The sequence below is a fragment of the Alternaria ethzedia genome (assembly GCF_023757985.1).
Source record: "Alternaria ethzedia strain BMP 0044 chromosome Unknown scaffold_5, whole genome shotgun sequence".
Taxonomy (NCBI): domain Eukaryota; kingdom Fungi; phylum Ascomycota; class Dothideomycetes; order Pleosporales; family Pleosporaceae; genus Alternaria; species Alternaria ethzedia.
The window spans coordinates 1,653,197-1,668,170 of NW_026056198.1; the positions used below are offsets into that span (position 1 = coordinate 1,653,197).

General features: G+C 52.4%; 6 protein-coding genes across 6 annotated transcripts; 3 read left to right on the forward strand and 3 right to left on the reverse strand.

The window, feature by feature from the left end:
- Positions 1–931: 931 nt before the first annotated feature.
- Positions 932–2,662, forward strand: J4E87_003257 (uncharacterized protein; the record flags this gene model as incomplete). The annotated part of the gene is made up of 1 exon (XM_049374886.1): positions 932–2,662. One exon carries the CDS (start codon positions 932–934, stop codon positions 2,660–2,662), a length of 1,731 nt encoding a protein of 576 aa, XP_049235877.1.
- A 1,513-nt stretch (positions 2,663–4,175) lies between these two features.
- J4E87_003258 (uncharacterized protein) lies at positions 4,176–5,552 on the forward strand (the record flags this gene model as incomplete). The annotated part of the gene is made up of 2 exons (XM_049374887.1): positions 4,176–4,179; positions 4,216–5,552. 2 exons carry the CDS (start codon positions 4,176–4,178, stop codon positions 5,550–5,552), a joined length of 1,341 nt encoding a protein of 446 aa, XP_049235878.1.
- Positions 5,553–6,938: 1,386 nt separating this feature from the next.
- On the forward strand, positions 6,939–8,033 carry J4E87_003259 (uncharacterized protein; the record flags this gene model as incomplete). The annotated part of the gene is made up of 2 exons (XM_049374888.1): positions 6,939–7,426; positions 7,478–8,033. The coding sequence occupies 2 exons, from the start codon at positions 6,939–6,941 to the stop codon at positions 8,031–8,033; spliced, it is 1,044 nt and encodes a 347-aa protein (XP_049235879.1).
- A 1,834-nt stretch (positions 8,034–9,867) lies between these two features.
- J4E87_003260 (uncharacterized protein) lies at positions 9,868–11,404 on the reverse strand (the record flags this gene model as incomplete). Its single annotated transcript, XM_049374889.1, has 3 exons — positions 9,868–9,873; positions 9,915–11,315; positions 11,399–11,404. 3 exons carry the CDS (start codon positions 11,402–11,404, stop codon positions 9,868–9,870), a joined length of 1,413 nt encoding a protein of 470 aa, XP_049235880.1.
- A 247-nt stretch (positions 11,405–11,651) lies between these two features.
- On the reverse strand, positions 11,652–13,046 carry J4E87_003261 (uncharacterized protein; the record flags this gene model as incomplete). The annotated part of the gene is made up of 2 exons (XM_049374890.1): positions 11,652–12,907; positions 13,043–13,046. 2 exons carry the CDS (start codon positions 13,044–13,046, stop codon positions 11,652–11,654), a joined length of 1,260 nt encoding a protein of 419 aa, XP_049235881.1.
- Positions 13,047–13,349: 303 nt separating this feature from the next.
- On the reverse strand, positions 13,350–14,964 carry J4E87_003262 (uncharacterized protein; the record flags this gene model as incomplete). The annotated part of the gene is made up of 3 exons (XM_049374891.1): positions 13,350–14,138; positions 14,190–14,722; positions 14,775–14,964. The coding sequence occupies 3 exons, from the start codon at positions 14,962–14,964 to the stop codon at positions 13,350–13,352; spliced, it is 1,512 nt and encodes a 503-aa protein (XP_049235882.1).
- Positions 14,965–14,974: the final 10 nt, after the last annotated feature.

Sequence of the window (14,974 nt, forward strand, 5' to 3'; positions counted from 1 at the left end):
CCACCACACACCCACGAAATAGTGGCATAAGCAAAGTCAAAGTGAAAGCAACACAGCACTTGCCGCTTGCGAGTGACCGTCAGTGCGTTTCGCCGGCATCGCTCCGAATTCAGAACAATAGTGACGGAATGAATCACGTGCTAGCTGGTCCTGGCGCTGGGTCTGGTATTCCAGCAATACCGCAGCCTCTGGAAACCACCTCCACCCATCCACTGCCACGCTCAACAATTTGATCGCGAATTCGCGAGCTTCCAAAAGTCTTCAAGCAACAACGTCTCGCCATACCTACGGCTGGTAGTTACCTAGGTATACTACTATGTCTCAGCTACCATCCACGCCTGCGACGCTACCGCGCCCACCGAAGCGCGCGCATGAAGAAGAATCATTTGGGCCAGCGAAGCGTCAACGTCAACATGGACTTTGGACGCCGCCTGAAGATTCTACCGACGTCCACGATTGCTACACCCAAGCACCCTCGCTTTACATTCCGCGACCACAATCGTCACCTCTTGTCCATCCTCCCTACTTAAGCCCGCCGCATACTTACCCATCGGTCCCACTGAACCCACGGGGATCCAACCCAGGATATACGCCTTCCCAGGGCGGTTTATATACTCCCACGTTAGGGTATATACACGGCAACAACCAGCAGTATGGTGCCAGCCCCCCGTCACGGCCTCTGACAACTCCACAAATGGGGTTTGGGAATCTATACCAAAGCTATGGATCTCACGTGAACCGACACCCTGGTCCAGCGATACAACGTAACGATGCGTGGGGGCTACATGGACCCCAGACTGCGCGTATCTCCGCGCCAAATCACCCTCTGGGGCCTACAGCGGTCGAGCAGCCTGCACCAACGACACGGCCTGAGTATGCGCCGAGACTACATACAACCCAGACTACGCGTAGTCATGGGATAACTGGCCCCATGGTACCTACAGTGACCGCAAATGTCCCGCGCCAGCAACTGCAGCAACAGTGTATTCAGCCAAGCGCTGGTACACAAGGACCACACCGATACAGTGCCAGCCCAGGCGCAGTCGCACAGTGTGCTTCTCACCAGACGGGTGTAGAAAGACTTCATCGCGGTATCCAAGTTCCCGCTGTGAATGTGCAGGTCGCGCGAGTAGGGCCGCGCACTCAGCAAGAGCAGTGGCTCATCGATGCGCAACCAGATCTCCAAGGAACGCCTGTCACGATGGTACCAGCTATCCCCGCGAATCAAGGCACTGTGGGGGCTGCTGTCCGTCCTCGTATTGGATTGCTCGTGCCGCGCGACGTGTGGCGTCTGCGAGCTCTGCCACCACTCGAACGTTATATCGCATACCACCATATGGTAGAGCTAGGACGTCGGATGAGCCAGTGTGAGCAAGCTAGCGAAGAATACCTCAAGATTTGGAATCGAATCGTGAACGTCCAAACGAGCTTGATGGAAGGAGAGGTGGAGTTGGCGAACAAATTCAAGGAGAACACGACCGAGACCAGGGCAAGTTGGAGCCAACTCGTGGCATTTCAGGCTGTCGAGACACCAGTCAATTGGGAAATGCGGGTGGCCTACACGAACTATCGCGATCGCGCCACTGCATGTGTGACGCCTGCTGAGGATCTGGCGGTCAAGTCTCAGCCATCCACACCTGGCCAAGTGCTGGCACAGCAGAAGCCAGATACGTGGCAAAAGCCGGTACCGAAGCCTCAGACTTGTATATCTTCTGCGCCTACCGTTATTTCGTCAGTACCGGTAGAGACCATCAGACCAGACCAGGTGAAACATCCCCAGGACAAAGTCTCGGTCCCTCCATACCCTGGCGATATCGAGGACTTCACACCGCACGAAGTCACCGGAATGTACAAATGCAACCACCAATATGAGACCGGGGCCTGCTGCACAGAAGGAGTCACAAAGGAAAGAAAGAGAGCTTCAATCTCGCGGGATAAATCGGCGTGGAAGCGACAGGTGGAAAAATTGGTTCAGAAGGGCGACTTGTATAAGAGCCATATTACATGGAAGACGGAACTGTCATCCAATAAGAAGGAAGACAAGAACATGAGGAATGTGGAGAAAGGGCGATTGCGGAACGAAAAGAAGGCGGATACCAATGCGAAAAAAGAAGCGAGAAAGGAACGGAGTAAAAAATGGCGCGAGCAACCACGCGATGCGATCGATGCGGAAGATGCGCCCGAAGCTATTGCGGCACCAAATCCGCTCGAGCAGAACTACTCATCAGCCTCTGAAAGTGATTCTGAGCTTTCTCCAGAAGAACAGGCTGCCGTCGCTGAGACCGCAATTCAAGAGGAAGTCGCAAAAAAGCTAAGGGAGTACGGGCGCAGACTCAAGTACTGTAAGCGTCTTGAGGGTATTAAGAAGTGGCCTAATTGGCCACGCTTCAATGAGTATTGGGAGGTCAAACATCTTGAGGCTCAGGGTTTCCAGCTTTCACCGGAGCAGAGGATCATCTCGGAGGGTGATGAACCGTCTGGGATGCCAGACAAGAACCCCGCGTTTGTGAAGAAGAAGGCTGAGGAGACAGTGCCGGTGGCGGTTCAGGAGCCCGTGGAGGATTCTAGCTTGGATGATCTGTTCGAGGATGCGGATGAAGATGTCGAGCAAGATGATACAAGATTGGATGAATTGTTTGAGGACGATGGCTCGGAGTCGTAGGGGCTACTTCCGGATCCTAGGGAACTCTCTCAAGAGTGCCGACGTCAAGGGTCGATACCACAAGGTCTAGTAAGGCCACAGCGACAGCCTTGGTGGCCGAAGACAGTGTCGCATAGATGACAGAATGAAAGCCACCACGCGCATGCAACGTCGCCCGTCATTGCTCGCCTGAAGAACAATGTTCTCGCATCGTGAAGTGGTAGCTGAAGTATGACTTAATCGTATCGACATCTTTCTCACAGCGCTCTTGAAACGCCCTTGTGGTGAATCGCATTGTGCAGGCCTGTGCTTACCATCAACTTCATGACGTTCTCAAGTACGAACGATGCCGTTGTACCTGGTGCGTGCACGACGTCACGAAAGGCGAACCTAGTTGTAGTTCTCTTCACTCTAGGAAGAATGCACAGATCCTGGAACCTAGATAGTCAGTCCAGTACTTTTATACAGACCGCTGGGTCACGTTTACCAGTAGAGACTGCCGTCTACCTGCCCACCCACGAAGTCTTGTTACTCATATAACAAGATGCAGTCTTACGCGCACAACAAAGGTAACTACGTCTACGTGCGCCGCAAGCGCACAAGATCAGTCGAGGTCCGCCGCGCAGACGATCTACACCGGCACTCTCTATCCTCTTTATCATCCGAGGAACGCATCTTACATTACGTTGGCGGTGAGCGCACCCGCGTCTGCCGTTGTCATGATGCGGGCCGACATGGCGAGAAGACGTCCACCGTAGCATGCGAATCGAGGCATCTGAGCGCCAGCATAATGCTATACCTGGACCGCCACGGCCTTGAATCCTGCAGCTTCGCTGACTTCCGGAAGTATCGCGCAAGCCGAGAAGCGAAATGGGCGATGGAAGGCGTATTTGTCGAAGACTTTCACTATACCAGCCGGAACAAAGACTTCGTATGTCGCTGCTCACAACCAAGGAAGCATAGCTATCAGACGCCGCGCCATCCTGAGATCGTCGAGCAATGTGCGGAGTTCTTTTGTATGAACAAAGATAAGAACACTGTTACGAAAGACCAGTGGAAGGGCGTGAATGGCGATGAGCCACCGGCGTACACACCCAGTGTAGATTTGTTATCCGGTTCCGTGGAATCCGGTTCCATGACATTCGGTTCCATGACATCCGGTTCCATGACATCCAGTTCCGTGCGTCATTCGCGACCAAGCTCGTCCGGACATGCTGGGGAGAAGTCTAGGCCACGAGCCTCGCTAGAGACGAGAATACGTGACACTGCCGAGCGTATATCTTCAATCATCCCAGGCCGTCATCGCAGTGCTTCGATTCCAGCACGGGAGCCAGAGATGCCCCCTCAAGTATGGCAGAAGGGTCGTCCATCGGTATTAATATCTCAACACGGTACCTCTTCGCGTGATAGCACGCCCATAGGCTCGGCTCCCCCATCTACGCGCTCAGCCTCACCAGCAGTGCCGCACACGCGTCATCATCGAGTCGATTCTGTTCACGATACGTCCTCCATCTATGCAGATGCCCAGGCCACGATGGGTATGTTTCCCGGAATCCAGACAGATGCAAGTGTAGCAAGGGCTAGGGATATGCTGGGTGTGACTGGTCTGTACACGAACAAGACGAGTCTTCCCACATCCACTAACCTATCTGTAGTGAGCGGGCAGTCCAGTGTTGGGACCATTAAAAGCGAAAGGTCGCCACCGTTTGCCTATGACGAATGGTACCAGGGTAACCCACCTCGCTGGGTGATTGAGAAGGACAGCGAAGAGCTACTACCGTCGACTTTCTACGTGGACGGCGATAGGGCGAATTCTTTCGGCTTCGATGCGTCAGCGACTCATAGACCAGTGGCAGAACTTCCTGCGCGTAGATCGCCAATTGAGCTTCCCGCTCGCAGGTCGCCTGTCGAACTTTCAGGTAAGCCAGCACACCAACGGCATACTGCAACGCTAAAGAAGCTTGAAGGTCGAACTTGGGATACGAGGTCGGAGTTGGAGGCCAAGGCCAAACGCTTCAGCGTTCGGTGTACAGAGGCACCCCCTAGTACGTCTACTCCTGCACCCGACACCGAAAGATTAAGCTCACGTTTCCACAAGGCTTCCGACACCATCCCGTCTTCACTTCCTGATCAGGTGGATTTCCTTGAGCGTTGTGCTGTGCCGAATTCTTGGAAAGACCCTACACCTACTGGGAATTGCCAGTTGTGCTTCAAGTCTTACCATGACGCAGACAAGAATCCTGTCATAGCACCTCCCTGCGGTTGCTCCATGCATGATCGATGTCTCATGGACAATCTGCGTACGCTTGATGAGACAGTCGGCAGGTGTCCAGTATGCCAGGTATACTTGTGCAACCGTAGTCTAGCCGAGCGCATCGGCAATGACATCGAACAGATCTTTGACTTGCAAGTCAATCCATTACGAGAGGAGGTCACCCTCGAGTTCCCACAGCGAAGTAAGGGCATCATATGTAGTACGGAGGAGGGCGTTGCTGTCACACAGCTTCGTCTACTCAAGGACTACGTCGATGTCCACGCCGAAGAGCTCTTCCGTCTATGGGAAGGTAATCGTGCAGAACCTGACTGGTTTGGAGGCGTTGTGCGTCCCGCTGTCCAGCTCTTCCAAGGGTGGAACCCCGCTATGCGAAGCCGCTTTTTCTCAAATGAGGACGCTTTCCTCAAACTCCTCGCATGGGCAGAGTTGGTGCGCTTGATGAACATCAGCTGTGCGAAGAAGAGACAGGCCCATGATAGCGATGCACACTTCCCGAGATTGGGAGAGTTACATCGTAAGTTTTTAAAGGCCGTGGAGCGATACAACAAAGAGGATACGAGTCGCTCTGGTGTTTGTGAACACGACAGGATTGCGACGGATATTGTCGAGGTCGCAATGAACACTCAGGTGCCGTAGACAATCATATAAAATACTGCAAATGTAATTAGTTCGCATTCATCGAAGTATCACAAAGCCATGGATCCGAAAGTACATACGCGTCGTGGTGCAGTTAACAGCTGCACGATCATGATCCCGACTGGCATGCCCTGCGGTACGCACAACGCGTTCGCGGTGTGTCACTCGATCAATATCGACTCGAAAGGACGTGCGGATATGATAATCTGTAGTATGAAGGGTTGGTTGCGCCTCGGCATCGTCTGATGGCGTGATAGATGAAACAAGACGCGAGGCGAGGAGCTGATTGAAAGCGCGGCGGTCCGTGCACGGAGAAGCTCCGTCGCGTCACGTGCAACGATTGTCCACAAACATCGAGCTGCCCTCTGCCCAAGACCAATGCGATACTAGATGCCACGCCCAAGCTCACTTTCACTCGGTAGTGCTGTGTATGAATTCTGGATAGGCCTCATGTTGAAAGGGCAGAGTCATGACGTCATACCCACTTGTCCTCTCGGACTTCTCCTTCACACACGAACCTGAGCGCGTCGCTACTCCCACAACTTTCGTGCCTCCACGATGAACGACCATTTCGTTCTGGAGCCACCTTCGTCAACGCTGGATGCGAGCGCGCCCGTAAATTCATCAACATGGGTATATGACGCCCATTGCCATATCTCTCGTCTGCACAATAGAGCTGCAATGCTGTGCACTCAGCTTATGACCACCCGACTCTCAGAAGAGCGACGATGCACTCACAAGCATCAACCTCACTTTGCCCTCGGCAGTCGTTTGTGAGAGCACTACACAGACCAATCTCGATGTCGACCAAGCCTCCGGCTATTCTCCCAAGGACAAAAGGCACTGGCTATAGCACGGCCACCGTATACCCTGCCGGATTAATTACTTCCAAACGTCCGCCCGCTGAACGACTGACTCCCCACATCATTTGCGCTCGTCGCATTGACAAAACAGCCGCCTCTGCTGAGATTGGGAATTAATTTGCAGTACGCAATGCGACCGAAATGCTTAATTCGAAGTGCCAGATGAACGGTTCAAATACCGGCTGTCAGCCGCATTGCGACAACATCATCCCAGCCGGTTAAAACTTTATTTCTTGCCATGATGTTTTACACATCACTTCTTTCGGTCGCATTTGCGACGCTTTCTTTGATCTCGCCTACCGTGAATGGGCGTGCGATTGACAGTGTTGAGAAGAGACAGGATGGCGAGCATTGGATTAACACCTGGACGAGCATGCCGCAGTTGGTGGAAGCGAGCAACATGCCGCCAGCGCCTTTTGTATGCCATCTTTGCACTACTCAGACCTGAAGCCCAGATATTCTAACCTGATCACAGAGTTCCGGAAGCGTCATGCGCGATGCGACACTCCGCCAAACCCTCCACATGTCCGTTGGCGCACCGAAGATCAAGATCACCATCTCCAACACCTTCGGCGGCTCAGACCTTCCCATCACTACAGGCTCTGTAGGTCTTCCCGCAGGTGGCGCAGCAGGCGTCAGTGGTATGCAAACCTCACCCCTAGCAGCCATTACTGTTGGTGGCAAGTCCAGCTTCACCGTACCCAAGGGTCAAGTCGTTACTAGCGATGAGATCGCTTTCGAAGTGAAGCCTCAAAGTATGCTCACCGTGAGCTTGTACAGCCAGCAAGGGCAGAGTGGAAGCAGCATCACTGGCCATCCCGGCAGCAGAACGACGAGTTGGTTCGTGAGCGGCAACAAAGTCAATGCCACGACTTTCTCCGGTACACAAAGTGTGCACTGGTACTTCGTCAGCGCAGTACAAGCCTACGTACCAACCACCACGCGTTCTTTGATGGTCCTCGGTGACAGCATCACCGACGGAAGAGGTTCAGACGACAACAAAAACAACCGGTAAGCACTACTCAACCCCGCAAAACTACTTCCCGTCTAATACCACCGCAGCTGGCCCGACCTCGTACTCGCCCGTCTACAATCCACAAACCATACCAACATCGCCGTCTGCAACCAGGCCGCCGGCGGCAACACCGTTCTAAGCGGCGGTCTCGGCCCACCCCTCCTAACCCGGTACAGGCGCGACGCCATCGAGCAACCCGGCGTGAGATGGGTCATGGTCTTCGAAGGTGTCAACGACATCGGTGGTAACGCCAACACGGCTGCTGCGCAGACATCTGTCGGCGACCGCCTCATCGCCGCGTTCAAGCAGATTGCTGCTGATGCGAAGACAGCTGGCTACACGACTATCGGCGGTACGATTGCGCCTTTCGCGGGTAATGGGTATGAGGGTGTTGAGAGGGAGAAGACGAGGAAGAGGGTGAATAAGTGGATTCTGGAGAGCGGGAACTATGATCATGTGGTTGATATCGCGAGTATGGTTGCGGATAAGACGAATCCGGAGAAGTTGGATAAGAGGTACGATAGTGGTGATGGGCTGCATCCGAGTGTTGCGGGGTACCAGGCGATTGCTGATGCTTTTCCCATTGAGATTTTCACGAAGTAAAGGTGGATGAGGGTCAATATTTAGCTTCGATTCGGTGTTATTTCAATATCATCTAGTTGATGAAGTGCAGTCCAGATTGAAATACGACCTGTTCGCAACCAACACTCACGCTTCCATCTTTCCCATGCACAGCACCCGTGTATCCCTCTCGACCACGTAACCACACCCGGACAATAGAGGGCGATGCTACACCCCATCATGCATGTCCTAATTGCGGTTGATGCGAATCGAGGCTCGTCATGTGCGGTTGCTAAGATCGACCAGCCACAGATTGGTCGCCTTAGACTCCTGATATTGGCGTCTTTTATCTAGCCAATGCTGTAAATGCGGGTGCTTGCTCACTATTCGCTGCAAAAACTCCAAATCTTTCTTTGAACCCTCGCCCTTGATGATGACCAGGCTACAATCGATCAGAGTATGAAGTTCTTCGAATGCCGGACAATACATATAATCCATCCACTCTATGTCATTAATCTCTTCTCCGGAGCCCGGCTCTGCGTCTGAGCCCGACACTGGGTCTGCAGGCTTGTCAAGATTCAGGTTCAGGCCGTTCTCGAAACGCCATTCTCTCTCTAGATACTCCGCGTCGGATTCGACAGCTAGATCTCGAGCTGTTTGGCCATCAGCTCTTCTAGCTTCGATATCCCCTAAAGTCATGCTGCGTACGAGTATAGTCAAAATCCTAGGTCTGTTCTGATCGCGTTTTTGCCTTCGGCTACAAAGCCTATGCAATGCATTCTGACCGTGCTTATCATACAAGCGTGCATTGGCACCTTTGTGCAGAAGACAGTAGACTAGAGCGAAAAATCCCTTTTGGCATGCAAGATGTAGTGGGGTTGCTCCGGTAATTGTTCGGATGTCGACAGTTGCCTCAAGTGATTCGATGAGTGCAAAGATAGGGTACCAAGAACTCCTAATAGACTTCAAATTCTCATTGAAGTCGTCCAGAAAAGGCATCCAAGTTGCTGGACTACAATTTTGTACAGCAACATGGAGTGCGGCCTCACCGCGGCTATCCAGTGTGTTGAGATCAATGATATGAGGGGGTTTCAGCCAATCTAGCAAAAAGTGCCAACAAGCTCGCCAAGCAGAACCTTGGCGAGTTGCAATGACATGAAGAAAGGTGCGGCCGTTTGCGTCACTCCCACCCAGGGAACCACCCCCTTGTAGAAAGCGACCAAGGAGTATCTTCAGTGCGTTTGGCCCACAGAATGAGGCAGCGACGTAGACAGGTGTTCCGCTCCATTCAGCAATGTCCTCGGGAATGTGGCAATTATCAGTGTCGTCCGTAGCATCCCAATCGAACATGCTGTGCATGTACTGGTTCGACGACTGCAAATGAACTTTGGATCCATAACGTAAGAGAGTTTCGATTATTTCGACATCATCAGGACGAACAAGATGAACAGCAGTATGCAAAGGTATATGTCCATTCACATCCTGAGTATTGGGATCAGCTCCATTACTCAGCAGCCACCTTATCATTTGCAAGTGTCCTCCAAGTGTAGCGTAGAATAAGGGAGTCCTGTCGACGCCGTCTCGAATATCGATGTTGTCATGTAATTGAGCCTGTGTATGTTCCAGAACCTCTACAAGGCCGTGAAGTGCAGCAACGTGTTCCAACTTAACTCCGTGGTTGGGAATATGATTCCAAAATAGGCTGCATTGTAATTGTAACCATGGTGTATGATACTGATGAGCCGGATGCAGTATCGGATGGTAATCGCTAATGCTACCAAGATTGTTGATAAGTAACAGATGCCTCAAAGCATGGGCCCCGGCGTACACCATCAGTGGATACGTAGATCCAATGCTTTTGAAGAAATTAACTTTTTCAAGTCTAGAGACGGATTTCTGAACAGGACTGATAGTTTGGAATACCATGTTAGTATGATCGAAGAGGAACCGAGCGATATGGGCATGCATGACGGTAGGCTCGAAATGGAAGATACCCATGTCCATATCATCATGCGCAATGTTATGGAGAAAGTCTAGGGCCGAGGAATGCACGAGTGCGACAGTGTCACGTTGTGTGTCAATGAATAACAGGTCTCCCGCATAGGCGACCTCATCAGTGACCGCCTCTTCCAGGGTCTGGCCCCTCGCAGGGATGGTGTTGACGGCGGTAGCCAGCTCAACGAGGCTCAGTCGACGAAATGTGGTCGTGATCCACCGGAGAATTTCCATAACTTTGTCTCTTTCGTGCTCGGAGATTGCCAGCAACATACGACGGTACATGGCATCGAGCCCACGAGGGAAAGATTCGACAGTACGTTCCATATCGATAACTCGCACCTTCTTCAAAGCGTTGATGGCGAAGCTGACCCATAGGAAGGTTCCTTCCGATCGATCGCATAGCCTTTTCTTGATGTACTCTCGTGCTTCAGTTGGGCATTGCAAACTGGATGTACGATCGTCGACGAATTTGGAGATATCAGATCCGACATGTGGTTCATTGTCGGGTTCAAGACGCAGTCTGGGGAACTTATCCATTGCTTGCTGAATGGAGTAAGGATGGTTGCGGCTTACGACGAGAAGCTTCAAGGAGTGAGACGAGAGTTCGGAGTTCTGTTGATGTTCGGATTCATATAGGGTTTTGATCTTCACCCAGAAGTCTTCGAGACCCTCTTCGTCGCATTCGTCTAAGCCGTCGAGAATGCATGTAATGGCTGCGATGTTTGGGTCATGCATCATCCGAACGAAGATGGCCCAAAGGGCTTGGAACTTTCTGTCATCGAATAGACTAGCTCCGTGCTTGTCATAGTCGTCCAGAATATGCTCGAACAGCGATGAACGTTGAGAGAGCAGTTGATAGATAAGGCCGCGGAGGATAGAAGAACCATTGTTCCTTCTGTGGTCTCGACTGCAGAAGAAGTGAACGACATGTGCAGTTGAAGAGTCGCCCTTCAGTGTGCTGACGAGATGGAGAGAAAGCATAGTCTTCCCCTTGCCGGCATCTCCGGAGATCCATAGTAGGCTGGAAGACTTGGCGATCCAGCTCTTGTATGCGTCGGTTTCCGAAACCCACTCACAAGTGCCCAGTGTTTTCGGTCCCTTGCGGTCTTCGAGCATCTGCCGATAGTCGTCTGGATCGTCCCCCAAAGCTGCCAGGAGGTCTCTCAGACATGATTTGCGCGCGGAATCCTCCGGTGTAGCCGTGTGAAAATGGTTGATGTTGCCGACGTGTGAGCCGTCCCCAGTGATGATGGACCCTTGGTTCAGAGTAGACCCGTGGGTATTGTCCCCAATGAAGGTGGATGAAGCATTGTCGCTCATCTTTGACTACTCGTAGTGTCTTGGGCATCTGGTGCTAGGCATATCGCCCTCTAATGAGTCGAACAGCTATGAGTTTGCTGTGGACAAACTCGCATCGCGTGGTACTGCGCTGTCCCGTCTTGGCTCATATAATCGTGCATGTTTCCGCAAACTTCCTTGCTCGCGAGCTTTGTCATCGCGGAACTGACGATGCCCGACAATCGAGGTAGGACCTTTCAGAAGCTCTTATGTTGACGATACTTCTCTTTTCGAAAGGACCTGATTGGATGGGTACATATGATTTCGGAAGCTGTGAGTCGCTCGTCTTCGCGTCACCGCAGGGTCCTTCCAGAAACATCATCACTAAATCTTGAAGTCCTCGGCACCCTCCTCGGTATCCGCTTTCCGCCACAGCTCATCTCCCCCAGCAACTCCATTCTCATCAACACCCCAGGAGTCATTTTCGACTTGCTCCCACCAGTTGATCAGTATGGCAGTCAACGGCGTTCCCCAGCCAGGTACAAAGGGATTACCTATGCCGCGATGATACAACACATCCTGACCCGACTCATATGCTTTTACTTTGGTATCATCACCTCGCAGGACGTGACCGTTACCCCCGAGAGGAAATGGCAGCAGTAACGTGCCACAATACGAGTAGAAGTCGTCGGGCTGAATGTATAGTCCTCCGCGATTGTCCAAAATGCTAGATCCACGTTGAGGCTTCCAATTCTCCTGGTCGCGCTCGGAAATAAGCTCGATGCCTGATGTGCGCCACGGGAAAAGTAGAAACAGATAACTCTCGGATATCCCGTATTGCGGCTCTTCGAGAGTAGCATCGGGGTGTCTGTTTTGCATCTCCGCTCCTACGCGATGGATGAAGTCCTCATCAGGTACGTCGATTTGCGGTGCGATGGATTTGAAGGGAGGCCTTTTAGCTCTTGAGAGGAAGGTGCGCACGAATGGCGGAATCGCTGGGTACTTATTCAAGACCTCGGTAGAGATGAAGGGTTCTTTGTGCTTCCTCCTCTTCTTACGCTGGGGTCCTTCGTGCTCCGTCTGGTCCTCATCCTCCTTCTTTTCCTCTCGCGTGTCAGATGCAGGCATCCTCTTCGCGATCACATCAATCAATTTACCCCACACATCCAACACCTGATCCATCTCTTTCTCCGTACACAGCTCAACTCTCCACCCCTGCGTCGCAAGATTATCAGGTTCGCCAAACCCAGGATTTTCCGCATCTATAACAAACTTCCCAGATTCGACGCAGTCCCAATACAGTTGTAGAACTTCATCAAGATCAGCCCACGGAAGCTTCATCTCATCGGGTTCATAGGGTGAGGTAAATGCGTCTTCCAAGTAGGTAACCTGCTGCGTTTCGAGATTGTAAACTAACCCAGCTGGATCATACCCCGTGTTCTGGTACAGCACGATGAGATCAGCGTGGTCATTATCCCAATCCTCCCATGACTGGGTTCGCAAACCATAACGACCGTGAGGGTTCACGATGCCAACGAGGACTGGGTTGAAAGCTAGATGGTTACTGGCTTCGTTGGGTACGACGAGATCGATGCCAGATAGGAATTCTGTAAGTTCTTCGTCAAGATCGAATTCGAAGCCTGGGGAAGCTGGATCTAGTGAGTGTACGGCGAACCAATTGCGCTGGATGGTGGGTTGGTGTTCAGGTGGAAGGTGCGAGCGGGCATGGGCGACAATGCGATTGTGCAACTCGATGGACTTTGCTACGTCCCAACTCATGCTGGAAGTGATGGCAGAAGAAAACGTAAGAGGCTGTATCCAAAGTACCATGGAAGAGGTCGACGGTTTCCAGGCAGAAGTCCGCGCGAGTGTCGAAGGAGCCGGGTAGCCGAAAAACGCACAGATGCCATGACGCGTTGGGAAGCTGCTACTGCCTAACGCGAATAATCAAGATGAGAAGTCGCGGAAAGTAGATGGACTGGTATTCAAGTACAAATGCTGCAGAGCATAACCGCAACCATGCCATGCCATCATGACCATATAATCACCAACCCTAAACTTAACAAACACCCAATCAACCCATCACTCCTCCATCTTCTCCCCACCAACCACCCCCGCATTCCCCTCTCCCAAATGCTTCAACAACCAACTCCTCTTAAAATACGTATTCGGATGCACAATCGTATCCAAATCATTACTACTCCTACTCCCCTCCTCCTTAACCTTCTTAATCTCCTTCTTGTGACTCCACTCAAACACTCTATTACACGCAACATGATACCTCTGTTTTCCCACATCCTCTTTAACCGTCTTGAGCACATCCCTATCATTAACACCAACACGCTGCAGCATGGTGAGCAGGTTTTCGGGCGTGAAAGTGCGGTAGGGGCAGCCGTGCGATTGACCAGCCCCAGGCAGGGCCTCAGTGAGGAGCTTCTGGCAGGAGTACGGCGTGTAGCCGCGGCCGCGACGGTTTGCGTCCCCGCCCACGTCGCCGTAGGCGTGGCGGATGTTGTATTTGTATTCTTTTTGGAATTTCTCGTCGGTGATGAGCTTGAAGCTGCGGCGCCAGAAGACGAGGCATTCGTCGAGGCTGAGGCCGATGCCTTTGAGGAAGAGGGTGTATTGCAGACGCCCGTAGTGCTTGAGATGCGAGTCGTCGCGCAGTCTGTTGTGCAGGTTGCGCATGCAGAGGGGGAAGTGTTGGGAGAGTGTGTCGATGCTGTTTGCGGTGATGGTGGAGAGGCCGTCGATGTTGGCGTCGGAAGTGGAGTAGGCGGCGTCCGGGGTTGTGAAGGATTGGGAGAGGTGGGCGAGGATGGGGGCGAGGCGGTCGTCTTCGTCGAGGCGGGGGAGGGCGCGGGCTGTTAGCTGTGAGTTTGTTAGCGATACCTTCAGATATGTGTGTAGCGGAGTCCATACCTCTAGTGCCTCGTCCAGCTTCTTCGTAAACTCAGCAACCACCAGACTCATCTGCTCTCGTTGCGGAACATATGCCATTCCCCTCTTCAGTAGGACCTTTCTTTGCGCAACAAGTTCAGGTACCCTCTCCCAATCAACCTTGAACCACTCCTGGTCCTCAGTCTTCTTGATACCACTCGCCGCATGCAACTCATCCCTCAGCTCCCGCTTCTCATCCTCCTTGACCTCTGTCCAATCGAGATTGAGGCTGTTGACGAATTGCTGCCGCTCTCGCAGATCATCATCCTTGAACCGCAGCGTAAACAGCATGGTCTCGAGCCTTGAGAACCGCCGTCGCAGGTCCTCTGTTGACGAAAACGCAAGGCGCAGTATGAAGTGTGAATAGTGGTCTCTCCGCCGCTCTTCCTGTAGTTTCTGACTTCGTGACGAGTCCGATCGCAGCGGTAGGTATTTCTCCAGTATGCTCTTCATGTATTCGGCGGTCTCTTCGGGGCCTTTGTTGCGGAAACTGCAGGCTTCGAGTTCGGAAAGGACTGCAGCGCACACGGTTAGCACGATCAGGTAGCCGTGATGAAAGGTGCATACCCTTCAGCCTGTTGATTGCCCATGTCTCAAACTCTTCCAGTGTAATCTCTGCGGTGGGTGGCAGCGTGTAGAAGTTGAGTCGGTGTTCATAGTTCTGCTGCTGGAACTCTGCCTTCTTAAATTGTTGCCTCTTAGGATCGATTTGCGCGCGTCGCTTGGGGTCAACTCGGGAGTAGTCGTGGCGGATCATGATGTTGAGG